The sequence below is a fragment of the Scleropages formosus genome, chromosome 15 (genome assembly GCF_900964775.1).
Source record: "Scleropages formosus chromosome 15, fSclFor1.1, whole genome shotgun sequence".
Lineage (NCBI taxonomy): Eukaryota > Metazoa > Chordata > Actinopteri > Osteoglossiformes > Osteoglossidae > Scleropages > Scleropages formosus.
Genome location: NC_041820.1, coordinates 5606340 through 5627273, shown reverse-complemented (window position 1 = coordinate 5627273; position 20934 = coordinate 5606340). Strand labels below are relative to the sequence as shown.

Here is a 20934-nt window from a genome sequence, read left to right as displayed (position 1 = left end):
CATGCTCTGCATTTCTTTAAAAATGTAACACTTAATAACACTGTTTTTCTTTTTATGTATTTTTATTAAGTATCAGATCCGGCCACACAGCGTGTGTTTTCACGATGGACTCGCGCACATCCTGTCTCGTTCCTGCGTACAAATGTAACGGGTGAAACAAAACTAACGCGTTATAAACATACCCTGGAATTACGTTGTACTGCACACGTGTGAACACTAGGCACTAGGAGCGCCCCCCCCCCCGCGTGACGTCACTTTTAGATCACGTGGACCACGCACACAATCACGTGGTCTCCGCGAGCCACGCGGGACGCTGAACAGCGGTTCCGGAAGTAGATGGCGCGTGCCTCCGATTCCGTTGAACTCAGTTAGACGTAGACTAGAGCGCCTCAGTCGCAAACTGTTGGAAAAAGAACGATGGAAGAGGATGTTTTGAGCTTGAAGGAGCGACTAGCGGAGAAAGACAGAGAGATTGGCGCTCTGAAGGAGAAACTCGCGCTGTTGGAGAAGGTGGTGCAGGACTACGCTCTACGCCGGGTGTTGTGACGAGAGTCCCGGGGGGGAGGGACGAGGGTTCGGGAAAGAAGCCGGTGATGCGCTATTTATTTTCTGGCTCGTGTCGCTTTTCTTTCTGTGACTCTGTCATTGTTCTCGGAGGTTAAGATGAAAACCATGCACTTACTAAGTCTTAATGGCGTTTCTGATAGTTTAAACGGATAAACAAATGTGTCCATGACCCTGCTCACAACAATATTATATAATCATTGGCTTTTCTCCATGCAGACGCAACCGAAAACGGACCCTCAGATGATGATGGAGGTCCAACAGGAGGTGTCTGTCCTCCCCCCTCTGAAGGACAGGTCCACGTTGAGCAATGAAGAGATCCTCAGATACAGCAGGCAGCTCCTGCTGCCAGAGCTCGGGGTGCAAGGTTGGTATCAGAATGGCACTGCAATAAAGCGCAGGGACAGCGATGGGTGACAGAATGGCTCATTATCTCTTCTGCAGATTGGAACCCAAATACAGTCACCCGGTGCACAGACGACCATCCTAAACACAGCTACCAGCCCCAAGAACTCCAACCAAAACGCAAACCCTCTTTTTTTTACTTCGCAACCTCCACTGAGACTTCCACGGATCATTACATGCACTCCTGTAGCTGAGAGGTCTCTCTAATGCGACCTACCCATTTATTTGTGGTGGATTATACTTCTACTATAGTCCTTCGGGTCCAAAGCTGCCAGCACGAACTGCTATGTTACCTGCCGCTCACCTGTATCTCTTTTCATGAGCACCTAAAGTGTGACCTGGCGTTCCTTTGTTTGCAGGGCAGCTGCAGCTCGTCCGAACCTCTGTGCTCGTGGTGGGATGTGGGGGGCTTGGCTGCCCCCTGGCGCAGTACCTGGCTGCAGCCGGCATTGGTGCGTGATGTGATTTTTGCATCGTATTTATCTGCAACGTGCTTGTACATGCCACCCCAAAATGAGCAGCCGAAGTCAAAGGACAAATTGCAGTGAAATACAAATGACTGATGCGCATAAGAGGAGGAAAAAGTTTTAATTTAGTACTATATTTAGGTGCATCAATGGGTTTTACTGCTAGAAAAAAATTTCCTTTCAGTCCTGTTATCCAGATGCTGACAGGTCTTGTTGTGTTCCACTTCTGCTAACCAGGTGAGTCGTCTTCTCTGTCTCTGCAGGTCGGCTGGGGCTGCTGGACTACGATGAGGTGGAGCTGAGCAACCTACATAGACAGGTCCTTCATGGTGAAGACATGCTGGGAGTGTCAAAAGCACAGTCTGCAGCCCAGGCAGTCAGGAGGTAGTTTGGTCAGGTGGTGTTAGCTGATTGAGTCACATTTTTATCCAAAACTTGTTAACATTTGATACAGGTGGCTATTTTTACTGGAACAGTTCAGGGTTAGGGCTTTGATTAAGGGTATTGCAGCAATGGTGGGACAGGGACTTGAACCAGTAACCTTCACATTAGCGATTAATTTACTTCATATCTACTGAAACTTAAAAATGTGTTATTGATATATATTTTTCAGGTTTCAATCCAAAGTGATTTACAGTATTACACGCAATTATACACACACAACACTGGCAGAGTGGAACAATTTACACCACCGGGTGGCGCTGTTAACTTAAACTGAAGCAATACTTGCAAGTTGAATTTATGCTGAAGGATGACAAGTCAGTTTTATTGTATCCTATGTGGGAATGTTTACCTCATCTAAAGCATTACCTTGTGCCCCCTGCCAGGCTGAACTCCTCTGTGCAGTGTGTTCCCTATCACCTACAGCTCACTCCTGAGAATGCCCTACAGCTTGTTCGGCAGTATCCTGACTTTGTGTCCTGAGTAGAAATCCACATCGCACATCACCATTCAGTGAGAAAAGGTCTTCTGCTCCCCTGAGTTTGTGTTGCACTTGTTTTCCTTGAGATGGTTTCTCTCATGTACGACATTGTGGCCGACTGCTCGGACAACGTGCCCACACGCTACCTGGTGAATGATGCCTGCGTCCTCAGTGGAAAGCCGCTGGTATCAGCCAGTGCCTTAAGGATAGAAGGGCAGGTAAGGCCCTCTCAGCCCTCCCCTCCCTGCCCTCCATCTCCTGACTCCTCGTCCAATCTGTACAGGAGATTAGTTAACTAACGTACTGATTGACCAAAATCTGAACCGTTTGAGCTCCTCATCTGCATTTCATTTTTTTTTTTTTCCCCCTCTCTCCTGTACCTACAGCTCACTGTGTACAATTACCACGGGGGCCCCTGCTACAGGTGCCTGTATCCTGTCCCCCCACCCACAGAGACAGTCACTAACTGCTCTGATGGAGGGGTATTAGGTGTTGGTGAGTCCCACTGAATTGTGCTGTGAGTGTTTTGCTAGATAGTTTTCAGTTGTTTATCGTAGCGGCTCCTAGTGTAATATGTTTCATTAAGGTACTTATGCTGAATTGATTTAGTAAGAAAACCCTGCTGTATAAATGGGTTCTAAGTTGCTTTCCCATTGTACCAAAGTTGAAAGCCTCCAAGTTCTTGCATTTGCCTCCAGTGTGGTGGACAAACTGTAACTGTTCCTCAGAGCTGCTGAATCCTTTGTTCATTCAGGAAAGGTCTCAAAACCAGTTGCTTTCAGATCCACTTTTCTCCTAGTCTCTTGACAGTTCCATAAATTTGCATCATTCCTTCTGTCATGATCACCTTTGTATTTCTTTGTGTTTCAGGCCCAGTTTTGTAGTGTTCTGTAGAATGCTATTTGTGTTGTGTTCAGTAGAACATTAGTGGTATCACAAAAACTAGTTTTCAATACAGGTATTTGCCACTTTACCACGTTTCGGGCAGCGGCTGACCACATATACGATGACGGTGATCCCTTAAAAATATAGTGGACTGAAAAATTCCTATCAAAGGGTGACATTGTAGCCATCATATGGGTCATAACGCGATGCATCGCTCACATGTTCTAAGCGTGTTTAGTAAACAAACTAACTGCGCTACCAGACATATGAAAGTATATATGATTTATGTATAGTATATAATACATAATGATACACTATTGGTTTATGTATTTACTGTATAGTAGTTTTTATTGCTGTTTTAGAGTGTACTCTTAAAGTTCTGTTATGTAAGACAGTACTGTACACTCCATGGTGTTTGCTCAACGACGAAATTGAACTGCGATTGGTTTCACAGAACATAACCGTTGTTAAGTGGCGCATACCTGTAATCATTTGTCTGTAGCTCTTTGCTGTTGATGTACTTTTGTTTTTTTCTGAGTTGTATGTTGCTTTGGAGAAAAGCATGTGTCAGCTGAATAAATGTACATGGACAAAAGCATCAGCTGGATAAATTACTATTACTTCATCTGCTGAGTGTGTCCCCAGCCACCAGCACTGATAAAAATGCTGTAATCACATGGTTTTTTGTTTCTTGTCCAGCTCTGTGTTATGAATGACAGCTACAGCAATTTTTAGATCAGACACTGCTAGATATAAAGAAAAAAAAAATCTATTACTTCTTTAAGATAAAAAGAAAATCTGTGTGGTGAAGATGGGGGTGCAGCCTTGTGGCTTTTAAAGTGTGGTGTGGGGGAGCAGCAGTTGAAGTGATGCTTTGTTTTTTTTTGCCAGTGCCAGGAATCATGGGATGCTTTCAAGCCCTGGAGGTCCTGAAGATTGCCTCTTCTAAGACATGTATCCTTTACAGTGAAGAGTCCTGTTATTTTTAGTCTCATGGACATGGTAGGCATGTCCTGCCCTCAGAGCCTCTCAACAACAAATGTGGACTGAGTCCTGGGCAAGATGTCTCGGTGTTGTAGTACTTTTCCCTTGCTCATTGATTTGTTTTTCTGTCCTTTGAGTTGCTTCAAAAGACTGTTTTTGCAACATGTATAATAAAACCATTTTCACCACAATATTAATGGTAATATTATAGTAATATTTGTGCCATAACTGTGTACCTGCTGAACAAACACAGACCCTGTGGTACACTGCGCTCTATCATAAATCATCCAGGTTTCGTCCTCATAGAGACGAGCTGAGACCCCCGGCAAAAAAGGAGGCTGGAGCGGTGGTCCGTGTTTACATTTAGATGTATTCATTTAGCAGATGCTTTTCTCCAAAGTGACACAGATGTCAGAGAAACCATTGCCTGGTTCCCTTGACCGTACTCTATCAGCCTCCTGCCACCAGCAGCTCCTGATGTTTGACGCCCTGACAACTCGGTTCCGCTCAATCCGACTCCGACCCAGGCAGATGGGCTGCGCTGTGTGTGGGGACAATCCCACTGTGACTGGCTTGCAGGACTATGAGAAGTTCTGTGGATCTGCCGCCACTGACAAGGTTAGAAGTTCATGGGGCAACTTTCAGGGCGCTGCGCACTGTATGGTGGGTTGTGTCATCTTTTGGTTAACCAAAGATGATTTCAGTTTTCTTTTTCTATATGTACCACTTCCATACATGGGGAGAATATGTGTGGGGAAGCATGCCTCATTATCTATCTGCCCACGCTTCTTCTCCTACTCTCCAAGTTTTTCAGCAGTTAAAATGGTAATTTAAAAGAGGTAATCCTTTGAAAGTCAATGTGTGTAATTGGATAATTGGCAGGTCTGTAAGTCACAAACAGCCACAGCCTTTCATGTGGCAGGTGAAGTCCTGTCCTGGGACACTGGCTGAAGAACACGCAGATTTGTAGTCTGCACATCGCATGTTTTTTGCTGCTCCTTTTTGTAGTTCCTGAAAAGAAGATATGAAAGCTTTGCAAGTCAACTGGTTATGTTTCTGGATATTCTACAGTCTGTGTGCCAACACTGAGCCCCATGACCCAAGGTGGGATTCACCTATTTACTGTCACATTGTAATGCAGTGGGTCAGTGAGTATCTGTAGGTACAGACTCTTCCAATGTACCACTGCTTACTTTTAGTGGCGCATTCTGAAGGTGGTGTTCTCGAGAATGGGACGAGCCATCTGACTCACCTGCACCAGTTGAGTTCAAACATGGCTCATCAGCAAGAGTGAATATGTGAATGACTGTCTCCTGAATGCATTTTTTCTTGTTTAGATTTTTAATTACATTTAGCCGATGCTTTTCTCCAAAGAACTCTGTTTAGTGTTATCAGCCCACACACCTTATTCACCAAGGTGACTTACACTGCTAGATACACTACACTGGGTCCCTCATCAATACATCAGTGGAACACACTCTCCCTGTCACTCACACACTGTGGGGGAACCTGAACACCATGTCTTTGCACTGTGGGAGGAAACTCTCACAGACATGGGGAGAACATGCAAACTCCACACAGACTGAGCAGGGATTGAACCCACATCCTCTCGCACTACCCAGGTGCTGTGAGACAGCAGTGCTACTCGCTGTGCCACTCCAGTTTCTCCATGAGTTAGTGTTACTCAATTCTGTTACCAGCCTGCATTTTACGTATTCAACAAGGCTGCTGTTTATCTTGCTATATTAGAAAGTGAATCGTTCTTAAAGTGGCTTTTTTGTGGCCTTACCTGATCCTGTAAGCATAACTGAGGTTGTTTGTGTGCCCGGCAGCTGGGGACTGAGCTCAGGTATGCAGCCAATAACTGCGCATCAGCCATAAATGTACATTGATCCTGGACTTTATGGTACATCCCCGGTACAAGCACAGCCCGTTGGGCTTTCTGGCCAGTGTCAGTGCTGCTACATGTGCTGCCAATGAAGACCTTTCCCTCTGGGTTGGGTTGGGCCCATGGCAGGCAGACCCCAGTTCCACCCGATTTTGTACAAAGTGCATGTTCTCTCTAACCCTACAAACAGCCCTTCATTGTTTGTAGTCTGGGGTTTGGCAGCCTGTCATCACAAGGCCAACATTCAAACCAGCTGAACACGCATATTAAGTACATTTTTGCCTTTAGATGTGACTGATGAAAGCAGTTATTCATAGTGTATTTTTTGTTATTCACCATGTTAAAATAGAGCTTTAATGATACATAATATTTTTGGTGTGTCTTGTTTTGTTACCACAATGTTCTCGGATTGTCAAGTGTCGAAGACTGTGCCTTCTGTCCAAAGACCAGAGGATATCTGTCCAGGTACTGAACAGTGAAGGGCACTGTTTTTAAATATAATTTAATTTTCTCTGTTGGTTTTAGATTTATCTGATTTGGGATAAATTGTTACTCTGTTTTAATAAGATGTACTTTATAGCGTTTTCTTTTACAGAACCAGATTAAATCTTAAGGTAGTCCCACCCAGTAATTTGAAATTACAAAACGTTGAGTAGCGGGTGACTAATGGAAGGAGTCAAGTCTTACATAGTCTTATATTTGTTTGCTTTTCTGTTGAATAGATGCAATAAATAAATAGAGAAAGCTGTCAGTGAGATGGATGTTTTTAGGCCATGTTCAAGTGACCAAGACATAGAGGTTAGCCAAGGCCTTAAATACCTTGTGCTCTTAACCTTTTCATATTTCCTGCACTTGAAGAAATATAACCATGAAAGTTCACCAACACTTTCATCATAATGGGGAAACTGTTAGTATAGTTGTACTCTGAATTTTTTTTCTCCCATTGGTCAATTAAAGCATCAAATGACTAAGTTCTTGTAAATATTTAATGTGCACCTCATGTAATTTTATCACTGTAGAAACTTTTAAATTAGTCATTGAAATTAAATTTTGACTTTAATGTTATCAGTGTTCTTTTTGCAGGAGTATCAGGACATAGTGGGGAGACAGGCTCTGCACATCCTGCTGGATGTTCGCCCCCTAGTGGAAGTGGACATCTGCCAACTGCCTTTCTCACTCAGTATCCTCTTTTATGTCTGACTTTTTGACATACACTCCTTTCTTTCCTCATTTTTCAGCCCCAACACTGTTCTTCCACTCTCATCCTTGGGAATGCAGTTATTTGGAAATAGGCCACTTATATGTCTGGACCAATGGTAGAAGGACAAGAATTTTGACTGTCACAATTTCAGTACAAGCCATGAGAACTGATGTTATATGAATTCCCCCCCCCCCACACTCTCCACAGCAGTACACATTTCAGCCAGTGTGACATACTTTCCTCTTTTTCATTTTAAAATGGTATCATTCCTTATAATGGTAAAGCGGTTCGTTTTCCTATGGAGCTGACAGACATTCCTCTTGCAAGTCTGGAAAATAGAAAATCTGAACACATCCAGCTCCTCAAAGACAAGATAATGGAGATAAAGCAGCTGATGAATACAGAAATGCCTGTTCCAGGTACAGTACTCCAATCTTTGTAACCGCAGTATAGTTTTTTTTACAAGAACTGCAGTAGTTGAAATGGCTCATTACAGTTTCTGCAGGTACTTGTGGTTGGGAACTTTGTTCTGAGAGTTTTTTTCACATAGGTTTTGCTTAATTTTAAAGAAATGTATTATGTCTTCAGGTTTGTAACACAATGTGTATTTTTTTCCTTCTTTATAATATGTACTTGTTTCACACATGCACTTCCAGTTATGACATTTTGCAGGTTGTGTGCTCTGGTTGTGATTTATCATTATGCTGTTCTGGGAAATTCTCTCCATACCATTGCTGGATTGTGGTATAACTCCATATTCATCTCCCCTTTAACGTCTGTGGAGCCCCAGCAGAAGTGGTCATACGGGGAGAGCTCAGAGAGGAAATGTGCAGTTGCACCACCTACCGCAGCTCTTAAGTGGACATGGTCACGTTCCACAAGTCACTTGCACATATATGCATAAGGGGCTGGCCTTTCTATTGCCTGTCTGTCAGGTAGCTGTACAGTACTCTGGAGCACAAAGGGGAGGAGTAACCTGAGGTTCCTTTCTCTAATGAATCCTTTGTTTGTTTTTTTTTTTTTTTTTGGGTCTCTCAATGACCAGGGTTTTTGGTGTTGTCAGTAACTGTTGAGGTGATGTGGTTGCTAGGTTTTTTATTTTTTATTTTAAATTCACAATAGAAAAAATTTGTCTCCACCAGCTGTTGCTCTGTTGAATTCTGCTGAGTAGTTACGGTTTAATTTTTGTGCATTTTAAGTCCATATGGTCTTATTTTTTTAATATTCAATCACTCTAATCAACTTTTGCCACCTGCCAAATTTATTGGGAAATGCAATCAGAAGCTTACAAGGTTAGACTGATGTATTCATTTAGGCAGTGAATGACTTTTTGTGTGTGTGTGTGTGTGTGTGTGTGTGGGGGGGGGGGGGGGGTGTTGATTTCAAATTTCAGTACTTGCTTTTTATGTTTTCACAGATTTTTATGGTTGAGCAAAGTATATTTGAAGGGGCAAAGGTGGCCCTGTCCATTATTTCTTCATTAATGTTTTACTTACTGTAATTAGACTCCAGCTAAGGGGTTGAAATGAGACTGCATAAATATTAAAACACGCAAGGCCTCAGAGCGAAGAATGTAACAGGACAGATCTCACACCACAAATACTTTATGATGATTATCTCTGTGGCTCAAGTAACAGTTACTGCATACGCTGATGAAGAGATGTGCCGAATGTATTGAAATTGCCTATGTGAGAGATCATATTTCTCTCTGCAGAACTTATTTTTACACGATTTGTCTTTTCATAGCTTATTATTCAAGGTGCATCTCAGTTTTGTTATGCACATGTAAGTGCAAGTTTGGAGTCTGAATTTTTTTTTTTTTTTTTTTCTCCTCCAAAGATAGTCTCATATAACCATAGGCTTCAATGAAAGAAGGTCTGAAAGATGTTTCTTATGAAAGCTCCTCTTGATTGCAGTGTATGTGATCTGTAAGATGGGCAACGACTCTCAAAAAGCGGTCCAGGTTTTGGAGCAAATGTCCGGCACGGAAGTGGAGAACGTAACGGCGAAGGATGTCATTGGAGGATTGATGGCCTGGGCTCAGAAGATTGACCCTTCTTTTCCACAGTATTGACCCTAAGGGCTCTGGTCCATTACGTACACGGGATCTTTGAATGCCCTGGAATGTGCGGTTAGCATGATCAGTCTCGAACCCATCTCCCATCTGTTAATATCTAGCTCCATTCAGTTTGTTTTACTTTTAAGGTGTGTTAACACCAGCTCAAGGAACATGAGCACTAAGCTATACATAATTAGCACTTCCTTTTCGCTCCCTTTGTTTCACAAAGGGAATACACCACAGCAACTGTCAATATTTTGCATATTTCATATCCAGTGACTTACAGAAAGTGTTCGTTGATCGGCTGAAAGTGAAAACAAAATGGGTGTGCCAGGAGAGCTTTGACATTGTAAGGTTCACGGGGAAGTGAAACAGCAATGGGGAAACACGTATTCAGACAAAACACTGTGACATATTGTGGCATCTTGTTTTTATTTGTGATGGCTACTGCATTAGTCTCCACCTGAGACCCTTGTGATGGGACAGTTAACATGGCCCACTGAGGGCATTCTATGATAAAACAATGTTTGAGTATAAAGGGGGGGGGGGGGACAGGAAAATCATCTTTTATATAAAACACATCCACAATGTATAAGTAACTGCAAAGAGTGCTGGAATAGTCAAGTTAGAGCTGAAACAAATCACAGTTTATAATTAAATTGTTCTAAAGCCATTAAACTTTGTTTTGATTTTTTTTTCCTTGTTTTTTTTTTATCTAGTACTAAGTTATTTTTCCTGTATTGTCCTCTTTTACTATCCATTTAATTTTTCTGAGGTTGTCTCTGTTACTGAGCAGTAGGAGACTCTCCTTTTTTTCCCTACTGAAGTGTATTTCAAAGTCAACTTTGTCATTCTGCCTAAAAGTGAGTTACACATACAGGAAATGAAATTCCATTTCTCTTTGGACCTCCATGCCACACAAAACAGAGTGCATTTTGTTTGTTTGTTTTTTTTTTTTTTAACATGAGTGCAGAAACAAGACAAGACAGTGTGGTACACAGGCCAAGGTCTGGCAACAACGTGCACAATGCTATAAAAAATTATGTAAAAATAAATATAAATACAAAAAGGCTATGTGGGACAAGTAATTTAACTGTAAACTAGAACAATTAAACATCTGTGATTTCTCAGGTCTGCTTTCAGGATTTGAAGTGTACAATTAGCTTTTGTCTAACTTCCAGTACTCTGTGTACACATACTTAACTATGTCTGTTGTCAAGCGTTTTTTAAATTAATTTTCCATCTAACATTTATTGGTATGTCACATATCCACAATTTTTTCTTTTGTCTCTCCTAGTATTCATTTTATAATTAATTTGTTGCTTATTTGATGCTTTTACCCAAAGCCGCTTACAGGATTTGATCCATTTATAGAGTAGGGTGTTTTTTACTGGAGCAATTCATTCTGAGTTACTTGATCAAAGCTGCTAGGCAGTAGTGAGCAGAGGGACTGAAGCAGCAACTATTAGATCACAGGTGAAGATCCTTGAACATGTAAGCACCATCTTAGCAGCTCAACAGTAAACAGTACTTTATTATTACTGAACGATAGAAGCAGGATTTGGGGCTTGAGCCAACAACCTTCAGGTTACAAGTCAGTGTCCCTAAGTACTCTGTTCAGAAAGGTGTCAGTTAGACTAACCGAATCATAAAGAAGAACATTTGTTTCGCACTTAATTCTTCATTAAGTTATTAGGTTAATGCACAAGTGCGCATTGATTGAACTTGTTTGGTTTCCCTCTTACGAAATACTACGTTTCCGCTTTGAGTGTCACGTGACAGCATTTTGTCGCTACGGCACCATGGCAACAACCGAAGTAACATACCCCCCGTAATTGAGGAAAAGTTGCATCTCACTCAATGTATTGCGGAAAATACCGTCTGTTTTTACCGTTTTCAGAGCATTATTTAGCTAATCAAGGAGTTTACGTCCTCTTACATTTTTAACCATTAAAATAATGGAATCTTGTCACTATAAGAGTTTTGAATGTTTATCTACAACCACGTAGACTTTCTAACATAAATCAAATGAATGATAGTCTTAAAAAACACGTTTTTAGTGAAATTCTCGCTGATATATTCAGTTTCACCGTTAGATGTCGTAGACACTACAGTCACTCTTTAAACGCTCGATTACAAATAACGGAAAGCCTACTTGACAATGAGCATGCGCGTCAAGAAACGAGTGCCGGAGGACGTGCTAGTGTACTCCGGGAGATGTAGTGTATTTGTATAGAAAGCTGCTATAAGCGTTACCGGGGGGTGCGTACAGTGGAACTACAATTCCCAGAAACCGTTTCTTCTCTTCTACTCTAACTGAAGAGGGGGGAGCAGTCACAGCTGGATAATAAGATGCGCATGAACCAAAGAACTCCGTGAATAGAGGAGAAACTTTTCAAAGGGGGGGGAGAGAACTTGGAAATGTGACTTGCTGTCCGTTTTTGCTTGCTTTTTTCAGTGCATATATTTATTTAATCAATTCCTGTCGGGTTTTCCCCCGCGCTTCTCTCTCCAAAGAACGCTGAGTGACTGAATGAACTCCCATCTTCCGATTTTTTTTTTTTTTTTTTTTGGCGTTCCAATTTAAAGTTTTTCTGCACTTCTTTGCCAGGACAACAAAACCGCCCTCTTCGGAGAAGAAAAAAAAGTCAAGGTAACGTATGTTTCTTTAAATATTTTAAGAAAATGGACAGTTCGGCGACCCCGCTATGCATGATTTGTTGGATTCCGACCACTGGAAACGGTGTAACTTTTGTTTTTTTTTTTTTCTTCTTTTTTTTTTTCTTTCCAATCCTGCATGTGTGGACTTTGCGGGGTGGGAGGGTGCAGATGTTGTCCTGTTTCCAGATGTGCAACCCAAGGAAAGCAATGACATCTCCGCACTAATCATCCCAGCGAAACACGTACTCGAAGTGTGCCTTTGATCAGCTGTCAGTTCGCTGCTTTGCGCCGCTCGAGAGAATGAGATACAAAGAAAAAAAGATACAAATTATCATATATGAGAGTCGCGGTGTTTTTGTAGCACGCACTTTCATGATTGAAACGTTGATTTTGCAGAACTCTTCCAGTGCATCTGCGGGCAGATCTGCACACATTTCCCTTAAGAATCTGGACACATCCTTCAGGAGAGCATTGAACCCCTTTACTAGCCAAGTCCTATACAAATAATTCTTTCTTCCTTGTGTCACGACTCGTTTGTGCTTTAAACACCTTCAGCTGTGTCATTTTTAGACCGGCCATCATGTATTATTGCTATTTTCTGTATTATATCGGCACAAACATTATTTTCAGAAATGCACGCATGTGGATGGTTTTTCCCCCGAGCCAAATGCCTCTCTCTCTCTCTCTCTCTCTCTCTCTCTCTCTCTCTCTCTCTCTTTCTTCTTGTGTGTTTGTCACCAGGTTTCCGGAGGCCGAAGCACGACGTCGGATGACTGCGATCTGAAATAAGCAGCAGCGGACCACAGCGAGCGCCATAATAATAATGTTCGAGTTTAATTAAAGCAGGGACTCGACTTAAACTCGCTCGCCTTCTGGAGGATGTCGCAGAAACGGAGCTGCCCGTAGAGGTCACGCGCCTCTCGGTTTTCTTGGAGAAGTGAGCTGAAAGGCAGAGGATGAAGTGGGAATCAACAGGTGTCTGAGTCTGGGACGGAGGGGCACGCATCTTGGTGTGTGTGTGTTCAGGCTTTAAGGGCGGCCCACTATGCGCCTGCGTGTGAGGAGGCCGGTGCCGGTGCCGATGCGCTAGCGTGTGTCGCTTTTGCGGGCTCGCATCGGGCCTCTTCGTCGCAGACGTCATTTTCACCCTTGGATGATCCAGCGCCAGTGTGGGCTCATATGAGAGCTCAAATGCCCCAGTTCTCGTCACCGGGGTGTTAGACTGTGAACGCTGACTTTTTTTTTTTGGACTCGACTCATCTCAGCACTTGGAAGCAGCCCAATGTCTGCCTGCAGCAGCTCATCTCCTCCGTCCTTGCCTAAAGCATACAGCCATCCTCAGCATCCCGCCGCCCCGCCGACCCCGTCCCCCTCCCCGAGCCCTCCCGTGCCCCTCTACAGCCGCCTGTCCAACGGGAGCCTCAGCGCCCCGAGTCCCACCAACTCCAGGGGGTCTTTCCACGGCATATCCTTCCTGCTCCAGATCGGATTGACCAGGGAGACGGTCAGCCTGGAGGCGCACGACCTGTCGCTGTCCGCCGTGAAGGACCTCGTGTGCTCCATAGTGGACCAGAAGGTGAGTCTATTGCCGCTCTTCCCGTGGACTGAGCATCCGGACTGCGCTCTAAAATCCTACTCGGCTTCGTAGACGTGGTGAGCGTATCAAGGTAGTAGGTTGCTAGTTCGAGTCCCACTCCGAGCTATAGAACTCTTGATCAAGGTACTTGGACTGAATTGATAACAGGTCAAGTACTGCAGGTCGGTTTGGGTAAAACGCTGCTGAATGGACGCTTGAATTCTGCAAAAAATGCGTTGGTGCTCATTTTTGCTTTTGCCCCCTTCCATGCGACCGAAACACATCGCCATGCTCCGTTTTCGGAACGAGAGATCGATAAATGCAAAATGTAAATGTAAATTTGAATTTTACCTCAGTTCTCGTAACCAATAAGTGAGCAATAATGGAAGGGGCAAATGTTTTAAGTTTTATAGTAGTTTCGGTTTGAAATACTCATTTCGAATCATGGGTTTCGTTGCCATATAGTAAGTTTGTACCCTTGTTTTGTACCTTTTACCAGTTGTACAGCAGTGACTAGATGAGCTCTTTCTGCCCAAGGCCTTCGGGTTCCCGAGTTCTCCAAGTTCTGATCGAAACGCCTCGCTCCGTCTGTAGGCTTCGATACGAGAGCAGAAAAGTTTCCTGCACCTCTCTTTCAGAGGAAGTAATCCGAAATACCACCCTTAATCTCGATGACCTTCCGTTTGAGGTATTTCGTTCGCATCTGTAAGTGCGCCGCGTCTTAAGTGCTTTTTTTAATGACGTCACTTCTCTCTGCCTTGCTTTTGATCTCGCGAGCGCAAAAGCGGCGAGACCCAGTTTCCCTTGCAGCGCAGCAGCAGATGTCGATTCTTTAGGTCAACAGCTTCAATTCCTGGATGTGCGGGAAGTTCAACATCTCACTGTTGGCATCGCATCCAGGCCCCTGTTTTTAACTTCATATCCTTATGTTTAGTCAGAAAGTGATCCTTTTTTTTTTTCCCATTCAAGGCCTCTTGATGCTACGTATTTTAACAGGGTATGTCAGAAATATGTACCGTGGTAAAGAACATGGCATCAGACCCGGTGGCCCGCGATTAAAGCAGTCGGGGGGGGGGGGGGGTGGGGGAACGCAGGTGAAAACAGTAACGCTCAGATCACAGCGCTTCAGGAGGCAGATGGTTGTGGTTTCTCATTTCGATGCCGCAATCTGCCAGCGCCGTTCCTTATCGCGAGCGAGACACCTGCGTCGTGCACCATAAATCGTCCCGAGCGGCATAATAACAAGTTACACGGCAGCGCGGCTGTAAAGCTTCCCGCCTGTTGCTGAGGGAGACGGCGCGGCCGGCGGGGGGGGCCCCGTGTGCCCCGGCGTCAGCATCCCTCTCGGCGCATCAGGAGTTTTCCCCCCGATCTGTTTATTCTTCAGACAGGATATTAAGCAAGCCGGTGACGTAGCGACAGACTCGTGTGAGCGGGTGTTTAATTTTTTTTTCTTTTTTCTGCATGTACGTTGGCCTGTGCAGGAGCAGCATGACCTCTTTGTATTGTCCAAACCCCTTGGCTTTGTGTTTGGGCAGCAGATCTGGTTCCAATAGTGGAAACAAGGGAATCGTGGGACTTATTTGCAGTGACGGCTATGAGATGTAAAGAATGCGGTGTAAAGTAAGAGCCTTGGCTCATGTGTCGCCGCAGGCCTGTGATTCTGCCGCCATTAAATCTGTAAGCGACGCTAAAAGATGAACAGTGGATTCACACAGAGTATCGATTGATACAGGCCAGCAGGTGGTGTAGCGGTTAACGCCACGGCCTTGTAGTCATTCGTCTTGGGTTCAGATCCCCTGCTTCTACTGTAGTGGCAGTTGGTAGCATAGTGTTAAAGCTGCTGCCTTTGAACTCGAAGGTTGCAGGGTTGAATCCCATTTCCAGCTGTAGTACCCTGAATTGCTGCGGTAAAATTGCACAGCTGTATAAAGGAGTAATAATTGTCAGTCACTTTGGAAAAAAGCATCAGGTAAATAAATGTAGATGCACTTACCTTGAATTAGCGCGGTAAAAACTCCCTGCTGTATAAATGGGTAAATCGGTGTATTAGCTTAAGTTGCAATCTAAAATTGTAAGTCCTTCTTGGGCAAAGTGTCACATAAATAATAATCTGATGTGAAATGACGATCTGTCGTTTCCATACCGGCTGGGAACGAAGCTGTCGTGCGTTTCAGGTTACCTGTCGTTTACTAATGAGCACTTCATTAATATCAAATTCCGACATAACTCGCCGAGTGATGTGTGGAAAAGAAGGTGGTCATGTTATAGACAGAACTGCAGTGGGGAGAAACGGGCAGCGACAATTTCCTTGCCAACGTTTGGCACAAAAGGCCGCGAGATGGATGAGCACTTGGACCGCAGGATCGTTTTAAGGGGCAGACACCTACCTTCTGTTCCTCGGGTGCCGAGCAGTTCACGCAAACCCATAAAAGAAATATATAAACTAAATAGAAACTCATCCAGGTGTGGCAGCAAAGGGTTTGACATGAAGCCTATTAGTATATTAAAACCAAGGTCGGATTTTGCATTAAATGCGATATGGAAAAACCAGCCTTCGTTTTTGTAGCCTAATAGTTTTAATACATTTTATTGTTTATCCAGTTGACTTTGCACATACAATTGGAGTGTTTTACTAACTCTTTGTTTTTATACCCAAATAATGTGAGATAATTATACCGTTTCACCTGAAGTTAGAATTATATGGAATATAACTTTGCGCCGTAACTTTCTTTTATAATATTTTGCCCATGAAGCATAAATCATTTGTGTTTATTATGGACTTGTTTAAAATGCAGCAGATGCTGTATGTTTTTGTATCTGTTTTTTATGTATATGCAATTTGTATTTATGCATTACACATTTATGTCCTGTTCTGGATAGCTGGTAGTGTAGCGGTTAGAGCTGCTGCCTTTGGGCCCCCAGTTTACAGGTTCAAATCCCATTGTGAGCTGCAGTACCCTTGAGTAAGGTACTTACCCCAGATTGCTGTGGTAAAATGATCCAGCTGTATAAATGGGTAAATAATTGTAGGTATCTTAACATTCAAAGTTGTTTTGGAGTAAAGTGTCAGATAAGCATATTTGAAGCTGTTTTATTCTGGTTCGTCAGGAGGACGGTGAGCGTTGTGTGAGTTTGGCGCGTTCATCACGGTGCTTCGGTGTCGATGGTCCGAGAGACGGATGGAGAGGCCCACCGCAGGTTACACCGGAGACTGGGGAGTCTGGGTAACTAGTCACCTCTGAAGGAGGAAATCGGGTGGTGGTGGTGGGGGATGGAGGAGTCGGGTGATGAGTCTTCCCTCCTCCCCCAACCAGCCTCCGGTCCCACACCGCAGAAACCTCGTCAGCAAAAAAAAAAAAAAACAGTGCAGCACCTCGTGTGAGTGGCAAAAAAAGTTGGCAAAGTCGCAGAAAAATTTTGCCGTCAGGTTTTAGGGTTTTGTTGAGGGGGAAAAAAAAAAGAAAAAACACAAAACTGCAGTTCCGGAAGGTTAAGATTAACCCAGCTGCCGGAACGCCGCGTCCCGAGGCTCGGTCCACGCATCGGATATGACCGTGATAACTATCTGTTGCCTTTAAAGCAGGTGAGAAGTGGTGGGAAATGAACTTTTGCAATTTTGCCCAGTTAGACTTCTTCAGAATAGTGGTACCGGGGACACGCCTGTACCGCCTTGTTCCGTCTTGTAAGGCAGTCTCTGCGGAGCGGGTAGTGGTCCCCCTGCCAGGGCCTTCGCAGTGTTAAGGTGTGTAAACCGTGGCGATCAAGTGAATTAGTCTCCGCCGTTGTTCAATCTGGTGAAAGCTCCAATTGTGGGGGCAGCCAGGCAGAGCAGCTTTTGGCCCGATTAAAAACTAAATACCCATTTTCATTCCATTTGCCTTAATTACATTGAGAAAAGGTGAAAAGTAGAGAAGGGAAGTGACAGCACAACACATCCATCATCGGTCCTGTCCTTTATACCGAGTTCAGGCGTTCAGGAGGGTAAAGTTACCGTTTGTGAATGAAGTAACAGCAGCACTGAGAAGTGAGGGTCCATGTGGACAACAGCTGTATGGGAAGAACTGGAAAGAAGAGGGAAAGAAAGCTGGTAATCTAATTTATAGAGCTGCTGCCTTTGGACCCAAAGGTTGCGGGTTCAAGTCCCACCTCCGGCTGCAGTACCGTTGAGCAAGATGCTTACTTTAAATTGCACAAATAAACTTCCCCACTTGTATAAAAGGGTAAATCATTGTAGGTGGTGGGTAGCATAGTGGCACAGCAAGTAGCACTGTTGTCTCAGCACCTGGGTGGTGTGAGAAGATGTGGGTTTGATTCTCTGCTCAGTCTGTGTGGTGTTTGCATGTTCTCCCCATTTCTGCATGGGTTTCCTCCCACACGCCAAAGACATGCTGTTCAGGTTCACCCATAGTGTGTGTGACAGAGAGAGAGTGTGTGTTCCACTGATGTATGGATGAGTGACCCAGTGTAAGTCACCGCGGTGAATAAGGTGTGTGGGCTGATAACACTACATAGAGTCCATTGAAAGTCGCTTTGGAAAAAAAGCATCTGCAGAACAAACCTACACACAAGTGTCCTACACCTCTGGGAACTTCTGCAGAAGAGCTGCAGGGACGCGGCGCCTCGTTCACCAAATACCGGAAGTCAACACAAGCCAGTTTCCAGCAAGTGTACTCAAACTTTTGACTGAAGTTGTATAGAGGGCGCTTTGTGTTTTCGGTCCAAATACCAAAACAAGGTGTGTTCTCCCCCCTGAAGCTCTGTCGACATGTGCTTAGATTTGGCAGAAACTGTAGTGCTACCTTCTTTGCGAACATCACAAAGACCTTGTTTGTGTTGCGTTTTGCGTAGATCAGCCGCCCACCCCCCGAGGAAGGAGAGAAATTCTGCGATAAGCTGATGCTTTCTGTTAGCAGGGCACGGAACCGTCCTCGCGCCGGTGGAGGGAACTTCTGCTTGAACATCAAAGAGCTCCGTCGTCACTGCCTCTCTAGTGCCGGGATGCTTGTCGCAAAGTCGGGGGAGCTGTGCGGGTTGAAGGAAACCCTTTGCCTTAAAAATAATATAAAATGAAAAGATCTGTTCGGCTCAGGTAGAGTTGGCCCACATTCCTGCAGCGCTGTGCTTTAGTTTGCTCCCCCAATGGTTGCTAACCGATATAGTGGTTCTGCTTGACGGAGCAGAAAATCTAGACGCTATTGATATTTTCTGGGATCTTGTAATACGTTGGAAGGGAGTCAGGAATGTGGAGCGAGAGCGGCGGCACGCAGCCCCGGAAAGATCCGTCTGGCTGTTGACTTGGGATCGCCGTGTGACATCCATCAATGCCACACCCTTGTGACTGAGGCCGTAGGGCACATGTGATGAACGACTCCTTTTATCCCCCTCCTTCCCACTATTTCTCAGAGTCCTGTCGCACGTTCCATGTTTGTTGAGCACGATTTCGCTTCCTGTAGGCAGTCAGATGTGCATTAAATCGCCTTATATTACATCACCGCAAAGGTGAACAGTCAGACCCCACATTGTCCTGGATGCAAGGGTCTCCACCACTACTTTACGTACTAGAGCCAAGGCTCTACTGCTTGCAGCAGCTGGTCTGATGGTTAGTGCTGCTGTAGTTGGAGTTGAAGGTCACAGGTTCAAATCCCACCTCCTGCTGTCGTACCCTTGTATAAGGTCCTTATCCTAATTTGCTCCAGTAAAAATGGCCAGGCTCTATAAATGGGTCAATAATTGTAATGAGTTGATGTTGTAAGTTGCTTTGGAGAAAAGCATCAGCTAAATGAATAAATGGAAATAAATTGATTCCCTTTGTGCACAATGTCATCTTCCAGGGAAATTCTCCCCCCCCCCCAACAGCCAGTTTGCTCAGTGAAAGAAATTATTTAGGTCTGAAATTTACGGTTGAAACAGTTTCCGAAGCCACGGAAGAGTCACCGGTCAGCGAATGCGTGCTGCACATAAATCACTGCAAAAATGAACAGTTCTAATCCGATTGTTGGGGTGTTCACCGTGCACTAAGCAACCAAAAACTCTAAAATGCTTTCAGAAAGGTGGTGTGAATTTCTTTTGCAAACTGCAGAGCCTAGAACAGTTTGCAGCGCAGGGTAATTGTGGTCTGGTTGAGTGATGTTTAATATTGTTACAGAGCCTCTGAAACTGTACCACGGCTTACGTCATATGCAGCAGTGTCATTTCAGAGTTCAAACATCTGCATTTCATTCTGGTGTAGGGGGAAAAAAAAGACTCCGGTCCTTTTCTCACCAGAGAGGCCATCCTCACACACTTGGAGACTGCTGAAATCTGTAAGTGGTGTCAGGTTTTAATAGGGGATTTGGCTCTGGCAGCTGAGGGACCCAGCTCAGTCATTCACAAATTCCTCCGGTCAGCAGAAAAAAAAACAAGTGCTTAGGAGCCATGTGGGAGAGGACAGGAAAAGTGTTTTATGTGGTAATATCTCAGTAGATATTGTTTGGATGGAACCTTGCCTCCGTGTGCTGTCATTTCCTCAACCAAGGGACAGGATTGTGGGTAAGTGATTCACCAGTCGCTTTACTGCGAACACATACAGTATACGTTACTAATTAGAAAGGAACGCTTACACCAGAGAAATGCAGGGCTGTCCCAGGGACGAAAACAAATGTACTTTGAAAGTGAGTTTAGTAAATTTATATAAATGCCTTTTAGATTTTACCATTGTGGGTGCCTTGCAGTGCTTTATTATAGCCTCAAGGGTACATCAGCAGTTCCTATTTGAGAGATGGAGGTTTTGACTTGCTTATACAAGTTGCAAGGTCCAGGACTTCCTTTCTTTTTTGCCAAAGACTTGGTTGAAGTAGTGCTTGGGTATGCCATTGGGGGTTGTTTTCAAACCCCTCATATATTGTATGGACATTAGGTTTCCTTTCAGATAAGCCAACTACAGAGTTGAACGATTTCTGGCAGAAGATAAAGCTCAGAGACTAATAAACTCCTGAAACATCGAGGTCAGTTGGAGCGACTATAAGAAAAATAGAAGATGACGAACCTTGAGAATCAGGAAAGTGGAGAAATAATGATTGCCGTGATTCTGGATGGTGGACACAACCATGGAAAGAAACACAAACGGACTCAAAACAGAGCCTTGCGGTACTCCAAACGATAATGGGAATGGAGAGGAAGCACTGCAAAAAGGCTCATAACTAGAACAAGCGTGTAGTAAGAAAAGAAACATGCTGAGAACCTGAACAGAGTTCAGTAACATTGATGTTTTTTATGGCATGAAATGTTGCGGAGAGGTAATAAGATTGAGCAAAAGGAAGCTTCATCATAGAGAAATGTGT

At 44.1% G+C, this 20934-nt stretch overlaps 2 protein-coding genes across 2 annotated transcripts in view; both read left to right on the top strand.

Moving 5' to 3' along the window:
• The first annotated feature begins 300 nt into the window (after positions 1-300).
• On the top strand, positions 301-10241 carry mocs3 (molybdenum cofactor synthesis 3). Its single transcript, XM_018733308.2, has 13 exons — positions 301-510; positions 784-931; positions 1329-1421; positions 1700-1820; positions 2264-2351; positions 2445-2576; positions 2745-2853; positions 4135-4197; positions 4682-4845; positions 6533-6580; positions 7199-7295; positions 7628-7735; positions 9233-10241. The coding sequence occupies exons 1-13, from the start codon at positions 418-420 to the stop codon at positions 9388-9390; spliced, it is 1422 nt and encodes a 473-aa protein (XP_018588824.1). The 5' UTR covers positions 301-417; the 3' UTR covers positions 9391-10241.
• Positions 10242-11704: 1463 nt separating this feature from the next.
• The window catches only part of prkd3 (protein kinase D3), a 47064-nt gene continuing 37834 nt past the window's right edge, over positions 11705-20934 (top strand). Inside the window, exons 1-2 of the mRNA XM_018734501.2 lie at positions 11705-12028; positions 12778-13612. Of these exons, the coding sequence (XP_018590017.2) occupies positions 13319-13612 (294 nt within the window). The 5' untranslated portion in view covers positions 11705-12028; positions 12778-13318. The remainder of the gene's footprint in view (positions 12029-12777; positions 13613-20934) is intronic.